Consider the following 26,055-nt stretch of genomic DNA (forward strand, 5'->3'; position numbering starts at 1 on the left):
AACAGCATTTTTGATGTCACTCCACAAGTTTTCTATTGGATTAAGATCAGGGGACCGGACTGACCACTTCATAACATCAATCTTGATGGTCTGGAACCAAGATGTTGCTCATTTACTGGTGTGTTTGGGGTCGTTGTCTTGTTGAAACTCCCATTTCAAGGGCATTTTCTCTTTGGCATAAGGCCCCTTTTGTGACCTCATTGGCAGGACGGGTCTATAAAAGCAACCTGGAAGTGCATCACTATTAGTCCCCTTTCTTTAATTCAATCTAAAAACATATACAGTATAATATGCATTGTTGTAAATGTAACTTATAGATGCCACTTCTGTCACATGACTCACTGAAACTTGTGTATTACATGGAATAATCGGCTTGAAAAAGAAACTAAAATGTTCTGAAAGCTTGCTATGATTATCATGACATTGACTGGTTTTTACCATCAGCAAATGATTTTTCCCCATCTTCCACAGGAGGAGGAGCTGAGACATTCTTTGTTGCAACACTGTGCATATCATTCTCAAGGGCCAGCTTTTCCCCATTATCCTGATCTGTGTTGGCTTGGTGGGATCCAGATGAAGTACATTCCACATCCTCTGGCACAATTTCGGTTAGTCCTTCAGCTGTTTTCGGAAGAACTCCAGATTCTGGCCCAAGATCTGCAAAAGTAAGGGCACAGACTGAATTAACTTAAAGTGGACCTGTCACCCAGACACAAAAATCTGTATAATAAAAGTCCTTTTCAAATTAAACATGAAATTCAATTTCTATTTTTTATTAAAGCATTAATAGCTGTTGTAAGCTCATTTAAAAATCTCAGCTGTCAATCAAATATTGTCTGCCCCTCCTCTATGCCTTTGGCAAAGCAAGCAGGCAGGAGCCATACAAGTTGTGTATCACCCCAAAATCTTGTGTATGCACCCGAATGGGGGAACCTAATGCCCATACACATTGCCCTACACGATTATAGCGTGTGAGGGGGGGGGATGTGAGGAGAGCAGTGACATTTAGGTAGTGCTGAATGGAAGTTAAAGTATTTTACTGCCCCACCTCTATGCCTCAGGCATATAGGCAGGGCAGGTAAAGTTTGATTGACAGCTCAGATATTTAAACACCTTTATAACAGGTATGTATGCTTTAATGAAAAAGGAAATATGGGTTCCATGTTTAATTTGCAAACAACTTTTGTTATACAGCTTTATACGTGTAGGTGACAGGTCGACTTTAAATTGCTGTTATATCTCCTGTGCGTCCCCATTGCTTTGGAAAGAATTAGGATGTGGCAGGTCAGCATGTCACCCCAGGCGTGTACCTTCCTACAAATCCAGGTCTGCTTCTGCATACACATTGTGGTACTGTACAACAATTCCAAGGAATTTGCAACAAACAGAATGCGGAATATCTTTATATATAATTCAGCAATTTTGGCTTCCTCTTTCCTTAAATTGTCAACTTAAGACAAGTGTAATGAACCTTTCAGTTCAAGCTCTGATTTTGCCCCTGCATTCAATTATATACCACAACAAGATCAGATGCGTTGAATTCCAGATTCAGCTAAATTCCAGCTCAATGTTCAGTTAAAAATAATGTAAATCTTATTGTGTAACTTGTGATGTACGAGTATGACAAATTTTGTTCACAGATAATGCATTCTGAGGACTGCCGAATTTAAATCTGCACCCCTTTCCATACCAACAGTGCCTTGCAAAACTACTTGGACCCTTGACCAATTCCCTCATTTGGGGGCATATTTATCAATGGCCGAATTTCGAATTTAAGAAACTTCGAAATTCAAATTCAAAAAGACCAACCGAAATTAAGTCGAAAGTTTTTTTGGGTCGAATAGGTCAGTTTTTTGAGCGAGAAGGTCCGTATTCAGCCAAATTCAAATAGTTCAAATCGAATTAATAGCGCAATCGATCAAATTTGATTCAAAGTTTTTCCCCAAAAATCTTTGATTTTTCAAAGTCCACCAATTGACTCCAAATAAGTTCTAGGAGGTCCCCATAGGCTAAAACCGCAATTCGGCAGGTTTTAGATGGTGAATTGCCAGTCGAATTTTTAAAGAGACAATACATGATAAATTTCGATATTCTAATTTTTTCAAATTCAAAATCGAATTTGGACTATTCCCTAGTCGAAGTTCACAAAAAATAGCTCGAAATTCAAATTTTTTTCAATTGAAAATTCACCTCGACCTTTGCTAAATCTGCCCCTTAATGAATAATAAATCCTACACTGATGTTGTTCTCTCCTTGGATGTTTTAAGTGTTGCAATTTAAAATGTGTTTGTGATATGATATTATCCTATAACGTTTGAAAAATAAAAACTCTGAAATACATTAGTGTCCCACACATTAATACAGGAATGGGATCCATTATCCAGAAACCTGTTATCCAGAAACCTCCAGATTACGGAAATGCCATCTCCCATAGACTCCATTTCATACAAATCAAAATTTTAAAAAATGATTTCCTTTTTTCTCCAAACTAAGATATAATTAATCCTTCTTGAAAGTACAACCAGCCTATTGGGTTTATTTAATGTTTATGTGATTTTCTACTAGCTTTAGGTTTGAAGATCTAAATTACATAAAGATCAGTTATCTGAAAAACCCCCAGGTCCTGAGCATTCTGGATAACGGGTCCCATTCCTGTACTGCTTTTTTTATTTATTTATTTTTTAAGAAAAGTTAGAATTTTTTGCTTAAAATGGAGTCTTTGGGGGATCCCTCCTGTAATTCAAAACTTTCTGGATAATGGATAAACCAAACAGCCTATTGGGTTTATTTAATGTTTATGTGATTTTCTACTAGCTTTAGGTGTGAAGATCCAAATTACAGAAATATCCGTTATCTGAAAACAACCCAGGTCCCAAGCATTCCGGATAACATATCCCATACCTGTATTTTGTTGAGCCACCTTTTGCTGTTTTTATCAGATTATTATTCCAAATAGATTCTAACTGCACACCTCCATTTTCAAATAGACCCACAGATTCTGATTAGACAACCAGAGACAATTCATCTATCACTGGTCCATTATAGGATATAAATATTTTGTTCTTGAATTGCTAGCAAGATAAGTTATATTAGCCTTATGGGATATGGCCAAAATGCATTCTTTTTAACCAATCCTGTTAAGTAAGATGTATTATTTGCAATGTACATGGATTAGGGATGCACCGAATCCAGGATTCGGTTCGGGATTCGGCCAGGATTCAGCCTTTTTCAGCAGGATTCGGATTCGGGCCAAATCCTGCTGCCCGGCCGAACCGAATCCTAATTTGCATATGCAATTAGGATACAGAAGCTCATCTGTACACAATAAAAGGAAAGAAATGTGGTGTTTCTTTTGACAGAGGACTCCGATCAGCATTACTTTGAGGATTTACTGGTGTATTTATATAGACCTTTCTGATAAAGCTTACTTAGTTTTAACCTTTTCTTCTCCTTTAAAACTATTACTGGAACTATAAGGTGGGGGACTATAACTTACTAGACACGTGCCGACTGCTGCTACTACTACTGAACAGTGTTTATCTTTTCCCATATCCCTTCTGTAATATTATAATCCAGAAAGTAGTAATTGGCAAAGGCTTTGAGCTATGGTTAGGTGAAAAGCTGATAAGACACTGCAGTTCTGTTTACTCTGCTTCAGCTATGCTTTCTTATCTCTTTCATCCAACGGATAAATCAGCCACCTGCATCTCCAGACAGAAGTAGTAAATGCAAATAGACAATTGTATATTGAAAGAATTTCTAGTATTCCTGCTATAAAGCAAGAGAGGACTGCTTTAGAAAAAGTAGGTGAGCAGAAGTACTTTATCCAATATTACAAGCTGCGTTTAGGCATAAGAACAGAAATCAAAGGAATTGTATTTTTTTTTTAAAAATAAATAAATAAATAATTAAAATCCTGCAAGACTTCACGGCGATCTCAAAAACATTACTGGAATCTGATATCTATTGGCAGAAATCCTGGGTATGACTGCCTTCCGACCAAGCCAAGGACAGCTGGGAAATATACATGGGCCCTAGCAGATTTAGGGTGACATTTAGATCATTCTGAAATCCTGTATGAAATATTAAATGTCCCACGTGTCCAAACCATTTGCAAACAAAGGTCGGTTTCACTCAGATGCATGAACTGCTTCAACTGAATCTAAAAAATGCAGTTTCAGACTGGTACCTTTCAGGAGATGGTGTTTACTGCATGTCGCTTTCTAAGCATTATAGGATAGTGCACATGCTAATGCCTTAAACGACACGATAAGAAAAGACAAGGCACCAGTTGTTCCAAGGAAAAACCATTAAAGCGGACCTGTCACTCAGAGATAAAAAGCTGTATCTTTTCAAATTAAACCCACCACTCCTTCCTTAAAGGACAAGGAAAGTTAAACTAAAGAAGTAGGTAGAAATGTTGAACATTTTGTTTTGGGCTTCTGTACCAGCCCAAGGCAACCACAGCCCTTTAGCAGTAAAAATCTGGGTCTTCAAAGATGCCCCAGTAGCTCCCCATATTCTTTTCTGCTGATTCACTGCACATGCTCTGTGCTGCCGTCACTTACTGAGCTTAAGGACCCACTCACAATATACAGTACACATAGAATAGAAATGTCACAATATAAGGCTGATTAGTAATTAATACAGATAATTACTACATGGCAGCACAGAAACCAGTGCAATTAGCATCAAAGTATAATAATCAGCCCTGTAGCATCAGCTTATATGACAGGGAAACCTCATTTTCTGCTGGATAATTAGTGACGACCCCTAAGCTTCGCTTCTCAACAGCTGCTCAGAGCCCACTGAGCATGTGAGTGTCACAGACACTTTCCAAGATGGTGACCCCCTGTGACAAGTTTGAAGTCCTGGATCATTGCTGCTATTGACAAGCTCAAACTTTAGGCTGGTGCAATAAGTTCAGTTTATAAAAATTTTTTTTTTAGGTCTATTCATTTTTAGGGTTTAGTTCTCCTTTAAGGTTACTAAATAGAAAAACAGGAGTATCTGAGTGCTAACACCAACACCGGCAGGCACATCTCACAGAAGGTAAAGGCGCAGTGTGATGAATAACTCAATATGCAGCGTCTCAGAGGTACCAGTTTTTAATAGTAGAAAATGGTGAATACCAAATTAATTATGTTTTTAATCTTTTTTAACCTGGACACTTTCATTGGGGAATCAAATGGACTCATTATGTTTGGACTTCGAATAAGTGTGAACAAGTGTAAAGAATTTGAAGGACTAACTACAAACACTGATTTTTTTATGTGGACTTAATTGATCTAATTGGGTTCCACCCACAAAACCACCCCCCTCCCACACTATATCACAAGGTGTTGTACAGGTCACATTTATGGTAGGACTACATGGACGTTTTCGGCGCGTGCGACAGAAAGAAGGTAAGAGATAGAAACGTCGGATGAAGTTGAAGTTGATCCAACACTACATGACTGTCGGATGCAGACGCTGCACCGGCATCAAATAGTCGTGTCGGATCAATGATGCGACTTTATCCGAAATTTCTCTTACCTTATTTCTGTCGCATGCGTTTTTTTCGCAGAGCGTCAGATCGGGCCGAAAACGTCCATGTAGACTTGAGAAAGGGCCCAGTGGGGCCCGAAACTTTGCTTTGTATACATCTACTTCTTGAGCCAATAAAACAATTGTGATGCTCTAATCTTCAAGTTTGTGGTGTGCTACGGTGTACCTGGTATTCTACATATTATTGGACCACAGGCAGGTGGTCCTTCCACTGTATAGCACACCGACCCAAAAAAAGGTGTGGAACTTTTCAAATTAAAATGTGAAATCCAAATTCTTTATATATTTTTTTTAATCAAAAGCATTCATAGCTGTTGTAAACTCAATTAAAAATCTCAGCCGTCAATCGAATATCGCCTGCCCCTAGGCAATAACTTTCACTTTCCATTCAGCACTTACTAGATGTCACTGCAGTCCCCAAATTTCCCCTCCATCTCTACCATTTAATTGTGTAGCCAGTACATGGGGATGGACATCAGGTCCCCCATTCTGGTGCACAAACAAGATTCTGAGATGATACAAGACTTGTTTAATAACAGTGTCCACAAAATGGCTGCTGCCTGCTTGCTATAATTATGAATTCCCAGACTGAAGGAAACAAGATTCAAATAATTTATATAGTGTAATTAAAGTTCATTTTGCTTGACCAATGTGATAAAATAGATTTGGAATGATTTTTTTTGGGCGACAGGTCCCCTTTAAGAAACTGCATTTCGGATACCAAACTGCTCTTGTAAATAAGAGCTTTATCCTACTAGTGACAAATTCCATTCAATTAAAGGACAGGCTACATGGCTGTGTTGGGGGCTCCATTGCCAACTGAAACAAAAGCAGAGAACATGCCCCATATGTCATAAGCTTTAGATTCACTGTTAAGACTACTCATTCTTGATATTCGCCAATATGTGTAAGGTTAAGGGCACAATAAGCGTATACCCCACATCTCTACGCTGCATTTTGGAGGCAGACAGAGAGAAGCAGATGCACTCCAATTAGGGATGCACCGAATCCAGGATTCGGTTCGGGATTCGGGCCTTTTTAGCAGGTATTGGATTCGGCTGAATCCTTCTGCACGGCCGAACCAAATCCTATTTAGCATATGCAAATTAAGGGTGGGGAGGGAAAATGTGTGACTTTTTGTCACAAAACAAGGAAGTAAAAAATGTTTTCCTCTTCCCATCCCTAATTTGCATATGTAAATTTGGATTTGGTTCAGTATTCGGCCAAATCCAAAATAGTGGATTCAGTGCATCCCTAACTACAATATGCTTCCATGTTTAGCTTCACTAACAGACATCGACTTGAGTGCAGTTACGAGGAGCAGAGCGAACTGAGGTGGAAAAGGCTTTCGCATTTTGGGCCAGCCTCCACTCTGTGTAGCTGAACACAGGCAGGGCATACACCTAGGGTGTCCTTGCCTGTAGTGTAACAGCACACATTTAAGTAATTACACAGGAGTTTTGGAAATGAATACAGAAAGGCTCATTTCTACATGCGTAAAATGACATTCTCAGAATATCTCAGAGCATGCGGTTCTCTATACCAATGCATTCAAATACACCTTATCATGTCGCTGTACATTACTTGTAAATGTGTGAAGCAAGTTATCCAAAATTCATACATCCTGGGGGTGATTAAGTAGAGCATTTAGAGGGCAAGACCAATAACATCAAAACTGATGAAAAATTGAGAAAAAATTTTTTAATTCATCCAAATTAAAAAAATAAAAATAGTTAAGATACAAACTTAAAATGTAAAAGTCAAACAAATCTAAAAACATTAAAAAATGAAATAATGTCACATTCAATTTTGTTTCGTTTTTGGTTAAAAGAAATCCATACAAAATGAGCAACTGAATAGTCGTCTATAAAAAGCTATTGATTATGCAAGTGCATGCAATAAAAGCTTTGCAACACTTTCCTGAGATATACAGTGGTGTGAAAAACTATTTGCCCCCTTCCTGATTTCTTATTCTTTTGCATGTTTGTCACACTTAAATGTTTCTGCTCATCAAAAACCGTTAACTATTAGTCAAAGATAACATAATTGAACACAAAATGCAGTTTTTAAATGAAGGTTTACGTTATTAAGGGAGAAAAAAAACTCCAAATCTACATGGGCCTGTGTGAAAAAGTGATTGCCCCCCTTGTTAAAAAATAACTTAACTGTGGTTTATCACACCTGAGTTCAATTTCAAAGGTTATAAAGCCATTTCTAAAGCTTTGGGACTCCAGCGAACCACAGTGAGAGCCATTATCCACAAATGGCAAAAACATGGAACAGTGGTGAACCTTCCCAGGAGTGGCCGGCCGACCAAAATTACCCCAAGAGCGCAGAGACAACTCATCCGAGAGGCCACAAAAGACCCCAGGACAACATCTAAAGAACTGCAGGCCTCACTTGCCTCAATTAAGGTCAGTGTTCACGACTCCACCATAAGAAAGAGACTGGGCAAAAACGGCCTGCATGGCAGATTTCCAAGGCGCAAACCACTTTTAAGCAAAAAGAACATTAAGGCTCGGCTCAATTTTGCTAAAAAACATCTCAATGATTGCCAAGACTTTTGGGAAAATACCTTGTGGACCGACGAGACAAAAGTTGAACCTTTTGGAAGGTGCGCGTCCCGTTACATCTGGCGTAAAAGTAACACAGCATTTCAGAAAAAGAACATCATACCAACAGTAAAATATGGTGGTGGTAGTGTGATGGTCTGGGGTTGTTTTGCTGCTTCAGGACCTGGAAGACTTGCTGTGATAGATGGAACCATGAATTCTACTGTCTACCAAAAAATCCTGAAGGAGAATGTCCGGCCATCTGTTCGTCAACTCAAGCTGAAGCGATCTTGGGTGCTGCAGCAGGACAATGACCCAAAACACACCAGCAAATCCACCTCTGAATGGCTGAAGAAAAACAAAATGAAGACTTTGGAGTGGCCTAGTCAAAGTCCTGACCTGAATCCTATTGAGATGTTGTGGCATGACCTTAAAAAGGCGGTTCATGCTAGAAAACCCTCAAATAAAGCTGAATTACAACAATTCTGCAAAGATGAGTGGGCCAAAATTCCTCCAGAGCGCTGTAAAAGACTCGTTGCAAGTTATCGCAAACGCTTGATTGCAGTTATTGCTTCTAAGGGTGGCCCAACCAGTTATTAGGTTCAGGGGGCAATTACTTTTTCACACAGGTTTGGATTTCTTTTCTCCCTAAATAATAAAAACCCTCATTTAAAAACTGCATTTTGTGTTTACTTTGTGTTTGTTTTGTGTTATCTTTGACTAATAGTTAAATGTGTTTGATGATCAGAAACATTTTGTGTGACAAACATGCAAAAGAATAAGAAATCAGGAAGGGGGCAAATAGTTTTTCACACCACTGTATGTCTTGTCCTCCACCTATATTCGATTTGATGATGGACTGGGAATCATTTTGTGCAACGGATAATGGAAAACAACAACATAAAAAGTAATGTGGCCACCAACTGAATGGTCTGATGAAAGTCATTTGCATTCTAAAAAATATATGGACTTTGTCATGATTCATAGTTTGTGCCAGCACTTTATAATGTTATATTCTACATTTATTTATAAATTGCGTGCCATGATCATCTCAGGGAAGAGTCAGAAGAGCGACATGCTTCCCATTATATCTGTACTATGTGTGAACAGAGGCACAAATATGCCCAACGATCATAATTTCTACACAGCCAGAACGGAAGTGTATTAATTGCAGATTACAGGGCATCGACCAGTAATGGTCTTAATATTTCATGTAAGTAAAATTTGTCCTATAATAAAGCGTGGGAAGTAAGAAGGCAGCAGATAGCACTGTAAGACTACATAATTCACAGTACATTGTTGCAATGGCAAACACTATATAACATTTTGTTCCTTGCTCTAAGGCAGCTGCCAACTACCACATGATTTTGATATCATGTGATATATGAATCACAGTTTAATGACAATTCCTCGATCAGTTACTCATGCAGATCAAACGTGCCGTACAAAAGGTGCGTTGCAAAACAGCTGACTTAAAGGCACCCCCCAATCCTCCACAGGCAATTTCTCTTTAGCGTGATGCGTGCAGGGTTAGTAGCTGACTTTGTGATGCCTTCGATTCCTTTTATACCCTGTGAGGTTTTGGGAAAATTAACAACTTGAGTCCTTAGGGGTGAAGAAAGCTAAAAAAACAAAAAGACTTGGAGCCTCATTCACACATAAATATTATAAATCTTAGACACGACTGCCAGCTAAAATTTCTGCAGCTGAAAAAAAACAAACACTGCACCTGCTAAGAGCACAAATTAGGGCAAGGGCACACGGGCAGATTTAGTCTCCTGGCAACTAACCGCCTCTTCTGCGGGGCGACAATCTCCCCGAACTGCCTTACCCCTGCTATAATTAGAAAACACCAGTGCCAATGCAATTGCGGCGGTTCTATTTCGATGTCTCCCGAAGTTTCCTCGTGAGGCAACATCGGAAATCAAAGTGGCGCTGGTGTTTTCTCATTATAGCAGGCGGAAGGCAGTTTGTGGTGATTGTCGCCCTGCAGAAGAGGCAATTAGTCGCTAGGCAACTAAATCTCCCCGTGTGCCCCTGCCCTTAAAGCTGGCCATAGACGCAAAGATCCGATCGTACGAATCAAGGATTCGTACGATATTCGGACCGTGTGTGGAGAGTCCCGACATTTTTCGTCTGGCGGAGATTGGTCGTTTGGTGGATAGGACAAATTAAAAAATTTCTGTCGGCTGCGGGTAATATCTCTGCGGGTATTGCCGATCGTACGATTTTCAGTGGGAGACTGTCACCAGCTTTGTCAGACATAACTATCGTACGATTGCTGTCAGGGCCAGAACATCGGCTGATCTGTTCTTACTACTTCTGAATGGTAAGACTTTGATCTTTGTGGTTAGTGGCAGGTCGGGAAATGGAATGGAATGATTCGTACAATCGGATCTTTGCGTCTGTGGCCAGCTAGGGTGTGTGAAACAAATAGGATACCAACAAAGGTTGGTAATTTTGACTCAAAGCTAATCAAAGGCATTGTTTATTTGCTAGGATTGTATTTTGAGGACACATATACGGATAGCATGCTATGAAAAAAAACATTGCACTTACAAGCCAAAATAAAGTTAATTTACCTGATTCAAGTACGAAAAGTTCATTAAACTTTACAAGCTGTTCTGCACAGCAGATTTCCTAGGACTGGAGCAAATCTTTTGCAGCGTCTCCCATATCTCTAGAACAGGAACACCAAAAGCTGTGAAAGGTATCGTTTTTTACTGACCTGTATGCGTCATGTGGTCTCGAGAGCCTCTGTCTGTGATGACATCCTTGGAGGTAGCCAGTCTGGGAGGGCTGTCTTCACTGCTGCTTACAAATGGGGACACCATCTCCATCTCTTCCCCCCAGTCAGATGTTATTCTGTTTGTTTCAGGTAGAAATGGGCTCGTGGGTTGCACTTCTGCAGATTTATCTTGATTTTGAGTTGGCGGAGTCAAGTTCAGCTTAGGAGTTTCATTTTGATAAGGTGGTCTCTGCTCTTTAGCAGCAAATTCCAAAGGGGCTCTTGGGGACTCTTCATCTCGTAGGCCTTTCTCAATTAATGAGGCATCTGAACAGTCTGGGTCCTCCTCTTCATCAACATCAACATCTTCCCATCCTTCATCATCAGCATCTTCTACTTCTATGTCCTCTGAGACTTTTGTTTCCGGTTGTTTCTTAAGCTCAACATTTACATTCTCCTATAGAAGAAAAATATTTTTCAGCTCATTTCTATGACATCATAAACCAAAGAGTCTGAATTGATGGATTTCCAATGGCAAACTCCATGTCAATACTCCCCTGCATAGCACCTTCCCATGCTTCCATACGAAGGACCCTCCCATTATTTATCCCATGTCTGCTTGTGTTTCAGTTGCCTTCCTATATTGCTGTCAGAGCATTTAGTGACCAGTGCTTGTGTGTGTCTATGTGTCTATGTGCGTGTGTGCGTGTCTATGTGCATGTGTGTGTGCGTACGTGCCTGCATGCGTCTGTGTGCGTGTGTCTGTGGACAGCCATCTCGGTTTATTATGCATGAACAGCATCACGCTACTACCTCAGCAAACCAGGTTGTAGTTAATATTTTTACCCCTTTGCCTCTCCCTGTATAATGTATTTAGAATTTGGGGTGGGGGATATTGGTTTTGAAATCACTAACATCATTAGAAGTGTCTGACTAGACATGCCTTGATTTGATTTGCAAGACTACTGAGGGCAGGGGAGTTTAACGGCAATTCAACTTTCCAGGGCAGCAGTTAAGAAAGACTAAGGTTTATCCAAACCAAATTCACAAAGCTGAGGAGAAGTGTTAATGTAATAAAATGACTTGCCTCAACACTTTTTTGAAAATCTTATTATAGTAACTCCTTATACTTACTGCTTTCTCCACACAGGTCTCTTTCTCTGCTTCCTCGATTACCTCCTTTTCATTATCATCTTCTGGCTCCTCCCAGCGGCTGTCATGCATGCTAGACATAAAGGAATAATCAACTGCTAGAAACACACCATTATCTCATTTAACAGTCCTATCCCCAGACAAAGATCATGCTATGACACAACAGAACTCATAAAAGGAAAACTATACCCCCGAACAATGTAGGTCTCTATAAAAAGATATTGCATAAAACAACTCATATGTAAAACCCTATTTCATGTAAATAAACCATTTTCATAATAATATACTTTTTTAGTAGTTTGTGCCATTGGGTAATCATAAATAGAAAACTGCCATTTTAAAAAAAATAAGGGCAGCCCCCTGGGATCATATGATTCACGGTGCACACAAACATACCAAACATGTTCGGTCACATGAGCCAATTAACAGACAGAGTTGTGTCTTTTGCTTCCACACTTCTTCCTGTTACAGTTAGAGCTGCAGTATTTCTGGTCAGGTGATCTCTGAGGCAGCACACAGACCATTACAAAATGGTGGTTCAAGGCAAGAGATGTAAAAGGGCAATATTTACTTATATATTCTTTAATATGCCACTTAATTTGATATAAACTATCTGTTGCTCAAGTATTCATTTTGGAGGTATTCGTTGTTTTTTTTTTTTTTGAGAGCAACTGCACACAACTCATCAATGCAGACTAAACTGACAAAGTGTGATCTTATCTCTTTGACAATTAATTATAGATCGATTTTACAAAAGGGTTAAATTTGAGCACAAGAGGATTCCTAAAAACGCCGATGTACGTTTCGCTAAATAGCTTTGTCAAGTTTTTTCGCCTTGACAAAGCTATTCAGCGAAACGTACGTCGGCGTTTTTAGGAATCCTCTTGTGCTCAAATTTAATCCTTTTGTAAAATCGATCTATAATTAATAGTCGGGCTGGGTTCTTTCAACGGTAGTGGGGGCAAGATAAATCTTTGGGTCAAATCCGCTTCTATCCTATACAACCTCTTACAATCTTTTTTCCATTCTAAGGGGCCGACGGTTTGTGGCTTTTTAGGGTTACCTATCCTCTTGTAAACATCTAGGGCAAGTTAAATACCAAGGCCACAGCCCCGGTTACCCTGTCCTGCCTTATCTTTGTGGTGTCCCAGGCTCTAGAAAAAAAAATCAGGTAGCTAGATTACGGGACAACTCCACCATCTATTCTTTCCAATTTCTATTATCTAATTCTTTGGATTGTGACTACATTTTTTAACCCACTATCATGTTTGGTCATTTTTAACAAACTTTTTTAAATCAATTCAATTTATCCTTTAGGGTCTAATATTCTAAATTATTGCACTGCACTTTACTTAAATAATGAATTTTTCTATTTACGGATGAATTTATAGTGGCACTGGCACTTTAAATATCACTATAATTTTTTAGGAATTGTCAACGAACAAGTAGGGTGCATCACCTTTTTCTGATAACTTTAGAATCATAAATATTGGTGGGGTTTCTTTTTCTGTCTTTTAAAATTTTATTTGCTGTTCTGACATCAGTCAGACCTCAACCAATAGTTGTGAAAGATCTTTTCTGCGTTTGAATAAAGGCACCTTTTTTTGGGTTACATAATTATCTATATTAATTACTAATCAGCCTTATATTGTGAGATTTCTATTCTACTGTATATCGCAAGTGGGTCCCTAAGCTCAGTAAGTGACAGCAGCACAGAAAAGAAGATGGGGAGCTACTGGGGAATCTTTGGAGACACAGATCTTTACTGCTAAAGGGCTGTGGTTGCCTTGGGCTGGTACAGAAGCACAAAATATAATGTACAATATCTCTAGCTACTTCTTTAGTTAAGCTTTAATTCTCCTTTAAGGATTTGTTTTTTAATGGTACAAAATGGCAAGTCTGCACTTGATAAAATCTGATTACATTACAGCAGTGAAGATTAACTCTTGTAGGATCCTACAAAATCTTGCGCTGTTGCATGAGAAGATTTTGTGGGTCAGATAAAATCAGATGCACAAAATCTAATTAAAACCTTTTAGTTTAGCCCTAAGTCACCAGTTTGGCCAGTATAATAAATATATATATATATATATATATATATATATATATATATATATATATATATATATATAAATATAAATATAAATATAAATATAAATATAAATATAAATATATATATATATATATATTTAGTCCCTGTGTAAAATGTATAATGAAGCAATAGAATTCTTAATGAATCCAATGCAATTTGAGAGTAGGACTGGCCAGATATGGGATGACTTTGACGTAGTTGGCCAGCTTAAATATATTGCAATATATGGACAAACAATCCCTGTTTTGTTTAAAGGGTAAGGTTTTTTTTAGTACCTGTATGCACAAAATGTCTCATATATATATATTAAAATGGCCAAATCCGTCACCTGATCTGAACCTAATTGAGCATGCATTTCACTTGTTGCAGACTAAACTTCAGACAGAAAGGTCCACAAACAAACAGCAACTGCTGTAAAGGCCTGGCAGAGCATTAAAAAGGAGGAAACCCAAAATCTGGTGATGTCCATGAGTTCAAGACTTCAGGCTGTCATTGCCAGCAAAGGGGTTTCAACCAGGTATTAGAAATTAACATTTTATTTTCAGTTTTTTAATTTGTCCAATTACTTTTGACCCGCTGAAATGAAGTGATTGTGATAAAAAAAGGCTTTAGTTCCTCACATTTTTATGCAATCTTTTTGTTCAACCCACTGAATTAATTTGAATTTATGTGTGTATGTAGCTTCAGAAATATATTTTATTGTGCAATTATGCATAAACACACTAGTCTTTGATAAACTACCATTCATTTTAAAAATGTAAGTGCAGTATGTAGATATGTTTGCTTATTCCCCAGTCTTACTTGTAAGGTTTGTTTCGTCCCCGGTCTCGTTGCTGATCTCTCTTTCGTCTGGATTCCATAACGTTCCCAGGGAAGAATTCACCCATGGTTGGAGGCTTTGGAGCACCTCTTTTTTCCTTTTCTGTGGAACAAAAATAAGCTTATGATGTAATCATTTTAATTGGATACCAAATAAATGATTTACTTGGTGTAGGGATAATCCGCACACACAAGTACAAGCAGAATTTCTATAATGATGTCTTAGACAAAGCACTAAATTTGGTATTGCTTAAATTGAAAGCAAAATTCATGCAGTGCCACCCTTACTACCACCAAGGCAGGTCACACAGAGGGCAAAATAGAACAACCCAAGCCTGGTGTTTGTGGCAGCAGTAAGCAGAGCACAGTTGGAATAAAATATTAGTATAGTCTATAGTTCTTACTGGCCAAGTGTATGGAAATACACAACTGATTCACATATGGAAATAGGCAAAAGCCCACCTCTTGTATTATACTGCTGGTCTGTTTTGAAATAATAACAACAGAGAATGTGCATTTGTGTCGCTGGCATAAAATACAAAATGAATACTTTATCAATGTATTTTTTTATTTTTACTTCTCGAACACTTAAAAAAAGGTTTGTTTTTCTAAAACTTACATAAGTGTTCTTAAGTTCTTTGTATTTTGTCATCCTAGTTTGTGCCCAGCCTAAAAGAGGGGCAGTTCACTTAGCTAATTACTTTACAAAGTTGTTTTTCTAAAACTTACATAATATATAAAGGAACAGCAGAAAGTCATTAGCTAGTTGAATTGCCCTCTCTTAGGCTGGGCACAAACTAGGAGGACAAAATACAAAGAAATGTCACAAACAACTGTAAGAAGAATTTTGCTGTTCATAAGTTCCTCTATCCACTTTCAAACAAAATATTATTCTTGTAGACAATACATGGAAATAATCTGCCGTATTGTTGCCTAGAAGTACACCAAGAAGACACTGCAGAGGCAAAATAACTCAGAGTTACCTCTCCTGCTGACCAGTTCATCTTCCACATGTGGAGAGGAACCATCCTTAAACCTGTGATAAAAAAAGAGAAAAAAAAGAAGCACACTTTAGATATATAGGGCAGAGTGCAATATATCCTGGAAAGTAAAATTAGCACTAGTTAATAAATGTAGCTGTAACCTAGCAAAGATACTAAGAGAAAATATGGAACAACAAGAAGTGTTACTTTGAAGGTAGAATTTTAAAGGGGAACTAAATCCCCCATTGTGGGAATTATCACAATGGGGGGTTTAGTTCTCCTTTAAGGAGGAAATTTAGATGTTATGGAAACATGGAGAAAGGACAGCTGGTAAAGTGAAAGCATGAAACAAAAGTCGGTGCTATTTATAATTACTGAGCAGCTTTTTAGTGGGTTTACAGTTAGATCCTTTTCTCTAACTGGCTAATTTAGAGGATGAATGGAGAAATGGGATGCAGAAAAAGGTACCTTAAAGGATTGCTCATTTTTAAAATTAACTTTTAGTATGATGTAGAGCGAGAATGAGAAGAAAAAGTAACTATTACATTAAAACTGTCACAGAACAATAGAAGTTCAGCTTCTGGGGTCAGTGACGCCCATTTGAAAGCTGGAAAGAGCCAGAAGAAAAATGCAAACAGTTAAAAAAATAAAAAACTATAAAAAATAAAAATGAAAACCAATTAGAAAGTTGCCATGGATTGATCATTCCATAACATACTAAAAGTGAACTAAAATGTGAACTACCCTACAATAAGCAAAAATTATGATTTTCCTTTTGCACAAATTTTTTTTTTACAGTGAAAGGACACTGTCTAAACTAATTCACCAAACTATGAATAATTCATGTGTGACGTTGGCATGTATTTATATTTCTATGAATAGAAACAGAGTTTGTATATACTTGAGTTAATCATTAAATCATTGTTACAATTGCATTGCTTTGGCTCAGCATCAGCTGGGATCTTAAATAGAGTGCTCTATATTTATGTACAAAGGTGCATGCACACTTGTTATTCTACTTTAATTAAAGGAATAATATATTTACATAGAATCTGTTTTTTCTGCGTCCCACTCCCGTCTCCACTGCCCGGTGGGTTTGCGATGACGAGCCAATCTCTCCTCGTCTATCTGTTCCCGCTCCTTCTTCCAGCGCATGTACTCTGATCTTTCCCTACCAGTCATTGACATAGTCATATCCATCTGGTTCTTCATTGCAGGTCTTCTTCCCTGAGCACACATATAATTATATCAAAGTCAAGTCAATACTAAATTAAATACTAAATTAAAGTAGCAACCTAGTAACAGGTAAGCATGAGTCCAGTATATAGTAGGATTTTCTGTATGCTGGGGATTTGATTATCCATCTAGCATGGACCAGACAGGAAAAATGGTTCTATTAACTGTAGCCACCAGGCAGTGAATGAGAGGGCCTGAACAGAAAGAGAAGTAATAAAAAGTAACAATAGAAGTGTAGCATCACAGAATTATAAATGTAATTTAAATGTCCAACAACTATCTTAAAGTCAAACCCAAGGAATCTTTACACATCATTAGCTCTCAGGCAATCTTGGTTAACATTGGCTAATATTAAAACAGTTCAAATGGATGCATGCTTTAAATGTATTATAACGTGTGCCAATATTCAGTTCTTAAAACGATTTGTGCCCTTTGCCATTTACAAGAGTTCCCTTTGGGTTTTTTTTTTTTTTATTTGTTATTGAAATGCTCCTGAAAGTCAGCACATATATTAAAAATAAAGGTAAAAAGAGCACTTTTTCACAGCAGCTTAGTGATTGGCATTGGTGCCTTGCTGGTCCTAGATTGTAGTTCTGTCCTGGGGAATATGTGTATTTTCTCTCAATGTGTGCGTGTGTTTATTCCAGGTACTCTGGTTACATTACACAATTCAAAAAAGATAAAGATGATTAAGGCCAATATGCTGGATGACTTTCATATACCCTGATACCACTGACTGTGTAGCACAATGCTTCCTGTACTGTGGTGCAACTATGGGAGGTCCTGGAGCTAAGATGGAGGGCCCTGACCAAAGGTTGGAACTTCAAGGGTGCCTTGAACAGAAAAAGGCTGACAAGCGCTGCCTTAATGCGTGCACGTTGTGTGAATGTTATAGGGAACTCCATTGGTGCAGGAACTGATGTGAATGACACACTTATGTGATGCTTTACAAATGTTTCAATGTTATCGGTTTCCTGAAGAGTCAGTTAACACCAGTTGCCCTTTGGCAACTTTATAAACTTAAGTTTGTAAAGTTGGTGGCCAATGGAGCCCTACTGGTGTGAAATACTTACATGGCTTTCCTTCTCCTTGTCCATACCAGTTTTTACTCTATCAAAATCAGGTCCACCCCAATTCCGATTGTGCCTGCGACTACCCTCCTTGCGATCTCCCTCTGCAAATGGCCCTCTGCGCCTGGGATCATCCAGAAAGTTGCGGATAGGATTTTTGTCTCGCATGCCATCCTAGACAACCAGTGTTTACATTACATATACTAGATAAAAAAAAGTGTGCATGCAAATTATTTGAACTTATTATAATGGTTGGAAATGCCCTAGGTGGTGATCAGGTTCTCTGGAAAACAGAGGGACTTCCAGTCGCAGAATCCATCACTTCACTAAGGAATAAGATGAAGATGGGGTTCCTTGAGTGTCATGGTTTTATGTTCTCCACGCCTTTCCCAAGTCTAATTAAAGCAAGGTGCAAGTTATTATGCTACCCAGTTTCATGTTCAGTTAAATTTAACCATAATTACTATACGTATGTTATATACATACTGTATATATTTATGAAGACCTAAATTTCAAATAGCTTTGTCTTAAAAAAAACTTTGATCCTGAAAAAATTACTGCTCTTAACGTCAGATTTATTTAACATGTTCAGTCTATAGAAGAAAACCACACCTGTGATTGAATTATCAATCCCACAACAAAATCAAAAATGCATTTAGGGTATTTCTGCTTACGTAGAGAATTCGTGCTTAGGTATATGGGTTAGGCTGAAGAATATTGCCTATGCATGATGAAACATTTTGGCTCCTATTTACTTTTTACTATATTTTGCCCAACTGCCAACACTCCTAACCTTTGAAAAGGGGTGCACTAAATCCAGGATTCGGTTCAGGATTCTCCCGAATCCAAGTGCCTGTCCAAACATTCTAAATCCTTAGCATCCCATGACTTTTCTTCACACACACAAAAAAAACCTAGGGATTTCTTTATTCACATGCTGTGTGTGCAGTTCTTTTTAGCCCTTCCTTAACCTGATTTGCTTCTGCAAATTAGGGTTTGGATTAAGTTCCAGAATCCCAAAATAGTGGACCAGTGCAGCCCTACTTTTAAACACAAGTGCAACAAGCAGTGCTTGGAGCATGAATCTACTTGAGCCTGCTTAGCATGGATGACAGGTCAGAGGCAAAGAATATCAGTAGGTTGTAGGAACAGTGTAGTACAGAAACATCTAGTAAAGAAAGAACTGTAATAAATGACTGATTTATCTTACAAACACCATTTACTTCAATAACCACTTTGGCTCCTAGCAAGCAAGCTAGCGCACATAAAACCCATGGGTCTTCTTCAAAGCAATTTATGCAGAATATCTGTCCAAACAGATAATCTCACACCCAAACAAAAATCTATATGCCTGAAAAATCGGAGGCCACTATCAGCATGAAAGCAAAGACAGACAGACTTCATACCTGAAGGATCATATAATGTAAATGAAGTCTGAGGCAACAGTATGCATGTTAAAGGAGAACTAAACTCTAAAAATAAATATGGCTAAAAATGCCATATTTTATTTACTGCACTTATTGCACCAGCCTAAAGTTTCAGCTTCTCAATAGCAGCAAAGATCCAGGACTTCAAACTTGTCAAAGGGGGTCACCATCTTAGAAAATGTCTGACACTCACATGCTCAGTGGGCTCTGAGCAGCTGTTGAGAAGCTAAGATTAGGGGTCGTCACTAATTATCCAGCAGAAAATGAGGTTGGTCTGTAATATAAGCTGATGCTACAGGGCTGATTATTAAAATGTGATGCTAATGGCACTGGTTTCTGTGCTGTCATGTAGTAATTATCTGTATTAATTACTAATCGGCCTTATATTGTGACATTTCTATTCTATGTGTACTGTATATTGTGAGTGGATCCCTAAGCTCAGTAAGTGGCAGCAGCACAGAGCATGTGCAGTGAATCAGCAGAAAAGAAGATGGGGAGCTACTGGGGCATCTTTGGAGACACAGATCTTTACTTCTAAAGGGCTGTGGTTGCCTTAGGTTGGTACAGAAGCCCAACACATAATGTACAACATTTCTACCTAATTTTTTAGTTAGGATTTAGTTCTCCTTTAAGTGGCCCATACTTTAATTTTAAGCACTCAACATAAGTTAATGTAAAGTTTCCTGATAAAATAATCAGTTCATAACTAAGGTGACAGTTATGATATGCGAGAATAAATAAAATTCTGACTTTGATAGATTCAGTTCTCGAGCTAGCCGTGGCACTACTACCTTGACCATGAGGAAGAAACATTTGGTTATTTGAGTAGTTCTTCGTTTGTATGTGCTGTGAAGCGATATCTCTATGCTCTCACAATTGTAATGCACCTTTAGGACTGTAAATTTTTATATTATAGGTTCCCAAGTTTATAAAAATTCTGACTTGTTTGGGGTTCTGACTCTTTGTGTGTTCAGAATCCATGGAGCTCATGTCAAATAAACTTTATCTTTTCACCTCAAGTGATCACCAGTTCTTGAATTCCACAACACGTACAAAAGTCTACCTGTATTATGACTTCAGTTAAAGTATTTGATATTTTAGGAAATCTAATGTAGTTGATTTAGGAATGTTTGATCTCCTAATTAATACATCAACTCAGAAGGAGCAGCTAACACAGGCACAAACCAGTGTGAAACCACTATGGGGTAACACGTTTATGTAAACTTACCCGTTGGCTCCGTTCATATTCTGCAATTTGCTCCATTTCCTCATTCATCTTTTCTATATTTTGTCTTCGTTTCTCCTGCCACTCCTTTGAGACCAAAAAAAAACGGTCACTGCACAAATTCAAGAAGCAGCAAAAATACTTGGAAGAACATACAGATAATATACCTGTGATTTCCTATCTGATGGTAAAGACTGGTCAACACTTTCTCTAGGACTTCCACCTCTCCCTGGGGTTCCACCAATTCTTCCAGATCCTCTCCCACTCCTCTCACCATGTGATAAACCTCCTCTTGGAGATGAAATATCTCCAAATAAGCGTTGGTTTCTCCTTGGACCATCTGCTCCAGAAATTCTTCTTCCTTTTGCAGAGTGTAAAGCATCGCCATCGTTCAAAAATGGCTCAGCTAAATGTTCTGTATGTGGCACCTGTCCACCAGAGGACCGACTTGTCCTACCACTATTTTGCCGAGTCGGACTTCTTGAAGTGTTATCCTTATTTGAAGAGGGCGGAGAAGTTTTGGCAGGTTTTTCATTATTAATAACACGCTTTTCCTATAGAAATAAAATACAAATTATAAGCAATACAAATTATTATTATTCAAAAGCCCAAACTGTAAGACTAAACAAATCATAACTCCATCAGTGCCAGCATTTGCCATAGGCAAAACATTTTCCATTAATGTCAAAGGGGAACCCATGACAGAGGTTTGCTCAGGGGCACTGCAATGGGGAAAAAAAACACAGCCACGGCCTGGCATTTTTTTTTTTTTTTTTTTTTTTTTTAAACATCGGCTTATGGTTTTGAATGTCAAAAGGACTCTGGTTGTGGTTAGAGCTCAGTTGCAAGGAAACAGGGGTAACAAAGCAATTGCAATAACAGTACTAGATTTCGAAAGATATTAAAGAGAGATACCATAAATAAACGCGAGCACCTGCACTTAGTTCAATTCTGCAGGAAATTTTGAGGACACAGTGGCCATGTAATAAAACACCAATTCATTGACCTTTGATTGGCCCTCATTAAGGGTCAGTCTATTTTTCTTAAACTACTGACATAAAGGCTGAGGTCAGACAAAAAAAACACCAATAAAATGATATATACATAGTTGTAGCAGGACCACCACCTCATATATGCTTACTGCCTGTATAGAGTGACAACTGTATAAGCATAGGTATTTTACAGTACTTTGCACAGCTGAGCAAGAAAAATCTTTTGGCCCTTACATATTAAGTTAGGGGAAAACCCTATTTATTTATGCGCCCAGATATGTAGCAGATTATTGTATTTTACCAGCACATCTCACCTGCTCAACAATCCTTGCATTTTCTAAAACTGCACCACAATATTAACACAATAATTCATAATAAGAGAATAAGCTTGAAACAAAAAGCATCTTACCCCAGCAGAGATATCTACAGTAATAGAGAAATTTTCTTTTTCTTTACTGCTTTTGTCCAGCTCTGCCTCTGGATGTTTCCCTTTCCTAGGTGTTGTGACTGCTATCCCCTCTTGTTCAGCTCTCCTGCGATCTTCCTCTATCAGCTGGAATAGAAAAGCTCATACAAGTTAGATAAGGGAAAAGGCTCGTGGGACTATTTCCAAATGATTTACCAGACACTTTCTTCTCATTAGAAGATGTTGTCAGCAAATGGTCAGCCATCAGTGGCTGCCTCCATGGCTACTTTTTTATATAAACTACAGTAGTCTTTCTGTAGCACACACACCAGTTTTACCCGTGAAGGACAACAGTAACCAATGTTTTCATTACTTAAAAACAGACATTTTTTTTAACCAGCTTAATAGCTCTGAAATAAAAAAAAAATGGAAATTGCAAAAGTGCTTTTCAAAAGAGCACCCTAAGCAATTTTTTCACATCCATTTTTTTTTTTTTTTTTTAAAGTTTACATATCGTTTAAGGGGTTGGGGAACTCATCCCTGCAAGACTGATAAACAGTGGCATTGGATCTGTTTGTACATTTTGAAAAATTATTTATAATCACTGTTGGAAGTTCAGATGTGTTTATGCAACTTTCCTACATAAGCCCAACAGAATTATCTGATATTTTAATATTAAAAAGGTGCAAATGAACTCTTGGCACTAAGTCTGGCAACAACATAAGCAGCTAAAATATGCACCCTAGTCCAACTACCTTCTATTCTTTGGCTTTTCTCAAAGTCTTTAAATGAAATTATAATGCAATTATAATAATGAATTTGAACCATTTACACCTCAAAACAGTGTTTCCCGAATTTCACCAACATGTTTCCTGCAGTACTAGAGGTGAAAAAATGTTGGACCATGTGTATACAAACATCGCTTAAGCTTACACAGCAACCCCCACCTGGGGCAGTCTGATCACCTCTCCTTGTTTCTTACACCTAAATATATACTTATTAACCATGTGAAACCATCTGTGAAAACTATCAAAGTGTGGCCAGTGGCAGTGGATTCAGAACTCCAGAACAGGTTTAAATATATGGACTGGAGTAGGTTCGCCTCTAATGCTACTTGTGGCTCTCTTATAAATATTGATTCTTATACCCATTCGGTATTAGAATACATCAACATTATAATTAATAGCGTCACCACAGAGAGACAGATTACTATATACCCTAATCCAGGGGAAGGCAACCCGCGGCTCCGGAGCCTCATGCGGCTCTTCATCCTGCTTGCTGTGGCTCGGTCTTGCCTCTTTGCCTGTACTGTCGTCCATACAGCCCTCCCAAATCGCGCCAGCAGTTATAGAGGGCCGTATAGATGTCTCAGGATTAACAGGCAAGACCAAGGTCCTTACTGCGGTCACACACTCCTCTGTTTGTTGTATTCTGTTGTTGTAACAGTTAAAATTAAAAAAAGGTTAAAACTTTTAAAAGTTTATAAGCTGGGTTATGTTTTGCGGCTCCAGACTATTTTTCTTTAGTGGAAGAGGGAGCAAAATAGCTCTTTTGATAAAGGTTGATGACCCCTGCCCTAATCAGAAGCCATGGATGAACAGTGAAGTGTGATTGGGCCTTTAGATTGGGAAACGCACAGGCCTATAGTACATACAGAGCTAATCTGAAGAAGGGTATTAAGAAGGCTAAGCATGAGCACAAGCTGAAGGTGGAGGAACACGTTGTTTATTCCGACTCCCGACACATGTGGCAGGGTATTCATCATCATCATTTATTTATATAGCGCTGTCAAGATACGCAGGCCATTATCGAGTATAAGTCTGGTAATTCAAGATCAATATTTATGGATCTGTCCTTCTTGGATGTGCTAAATGTCTTTTATGCCCGTTTTGATAAGGACAACTTGGAAAAAGTTGTCAAAATGGAATACTCTCCTGATCATCAGATCCTTACATTTACACCTATAGATGTTTATAACACACTGAGCTGAATTAATCCACGTAAGGCAGCCGGCCCTAACGGCATCCCTGGACGTGCGCTCAGTGCATGCGCTGGGCAGCTCGCTGGAGTTTTTACTGACATTTTCAATCTGTCCTTCGCCCAAGCAGCAATACCAGCTTGCTTTAAGACTACCTCCATAGTGCCAGTGCCGAAACATTCATCTCCGATGTGCCTGAATGATTACCGCCCTGTAGCACTTACACCTGTTATTATGAAGTGCTTTAAACGGTTGGTCCTGGCACACCTTAAGAAGTGTCTACCCTCTACATTGAACCCATACCAATTTGCCTATCGAAGCAACAGGAGTACAGAGGATGCAGTACCTACAGCGCTACACTGTGTGCTTTCACATTTGGAAAATACAAACACATTTGCTAGAATGCTGTTTGTTGATTTTAGCTCAGCATTTAACACTGTTGTCCCTTCCAAGTTAATCAATTAATTTAGGGATCTTGGTCCCCCTCTGCAATTGGATTATGGATTTTTTGACTAATAGACCCCAGCATGTTAAGTCTGGTTACAACCTCTCCACCACCATCACACTCAATACAGGTGCGCCACAAGGCTGTGTGCTGAGCCCGTTTCTCTACTCCCTCTTCACTTATGACTGCAAGCCTATGTATGGATCCAATTCCATTGTTTGCGGATGACACCGCGGTGATCGGACTCATCAGAAACAACGATGAATCAGAGTACAGGGCAGAGGTTCAGCACTTAGCTGTTTGGTGCACTGATAATAACCTGCTCCTCAATACTAGTAAAACCAAGGAGCTTATTGTGGACTTTAGGAAGGAGAAGGGTGACACACACAAACCCATCCATATTAATGGTATGGCTGATGAATGTGTCACCAGCTTCAAGTTCCGTGGAATCCATATCTCTAAGAATCATGGACAATTATGAAGTTAAGAGGAATTTTAGATAACACCTATTATCAGGATGCCTAAAAATACACAAATTTCGACACTTGGGAGAGACTTCTAATAAAAGCTTGAGTCTTAAGATGTCCCCACATTTATTTATTTTTTTTCATTTTTTTTAAGGGTGATTGCACTGCACAACTTTTCCAATAAAAAAGGCATCTGTTATATCTACTTTTAGATCAAATCCTGCTTCATCTGGGAATTGATTTTGTAAAATTAAGTTGTATAGTGCATAGTTAGTTGCTGAAAATGCTTTAGACACATCCAAAAGCACAATGACAAAAATTCTATTTTTGGGCATATTTTTATACAAACTTTACTAGTTTGCTTTGCCAGGCTACATCCCTTTCTCACAATTAAGTGATTATTAATGTAGTGTTCTTTATATTAGTGAACATACCTGGTGCCTCTTGACTAGAGCCTCATTCTTTTTACGTAAAGCTTCAATCCTTCGGTCCAACTCTGCATCTTTTTCCTCCTTTGACTTCAAATCTACCACAGAAGCCTGCAAGAATAAATTCAATACTAGAATGGGGTGACTATAACACATTACTGTTGTGAGACCACTTTGAATATAGCTAGGAGTGAACATGAATAGTTTCCTAGTAAAGGTGCTATATTTATTAAAAAAATGAATAAACATGTTACTGCTATTGGTACTTTGGTTATACAAAGCAATAGCTCAGAAGCACACAGTACTCATGCCATTAGTATTACCAAAACAGCTTAAAAATATGGCAGTGCTTTTTAAAGTATGTAACCAGCATTAGTCCTTTGGTTGGTTTTGGTGCAACTTCAAAGCAAAGAAAAACAACGCAATAAGGGGATTTATTCACTGTTAGAGCCTTTTCTCTTCAGTCCTATGGGGGACACAGGAACCATGGGGTTAAATCCCCTCCCAC

General features: G+C 38.4%; 1 protein-coding gene across 3 annotated transcripts in view; it reads right to left on the minus strand.

The window, feature by feature from the left end:
• The window catches only part of ccdc9.S (coiled-coil domain containing 9 S homeolog), a 47,777-nt gene that overhangs the window by 9,636 nt on the left and 12,086 nt on the right, over window positions 1-26,055 (minus strand). For 2 of the 3 annotated variants that reach the window (XM_018233280.2, XM_018233278.2), the window contains exons 3-13: window positions 25,554-25,658; window positions 22,233-22,376; window positions 20,999-21,385; window positions 20,835-20,918; window positions 18,183-18,353; window positions 16,919-17,100; window positions 15,874-15,926; window positions 14,873-14,993; window positions 11,962-12,052; window positions 10,828-11,284; window positions 439-657 (exon numbers count right to left, since the gene is read on the minus strand). In XM_018233280.2, coding sequence (XP_018088769.1) covers window positions 439-657; window positions 10,828-11,284; window positions 11,962-12,052; window positions 14,873-14,993; window positions 15,874-15,926; window positions 16,919-17,100; window positions 18,183-18,353; window positions 20,835-20,918; window positions 20,999-21,385; window positions 22,233-22,376; window positions 25,554-25,658 — 2,014 coding nt within the window. The remainder of the gene's footprint in view (window positions 1-438; window positions 658-10,827; window positions 11,285-11,961; window positions 12,053-14,872; window positions 14,994-15,873; window positions 15,927-16,918; window positions 17,101-18,182; window positions 18,354-20,834; window positions 20,919-20,998; window positions 21,386-22,232; window positions 22,377-25,553; window positions 25,659-26,055) is intronic. The other variant, XM_041575284.1, reaches the window with a different exon arrangement.

The sequence above is a fragment of the Xenopus laevis genome, chromosome 8S (genome assembly GCF_017654675.1).
Source record: "Xenopus laevis strain J_2021 chromosome 8S, Xenopus_laevis_v10.1, whole genome shotgun sequence".
Classification (NCBI taxonomy): Eukaryota; Metazoa; Chordata; class Amphibia; order Anura; family Pipidae; genus Xenopus; species Xenopus laevis.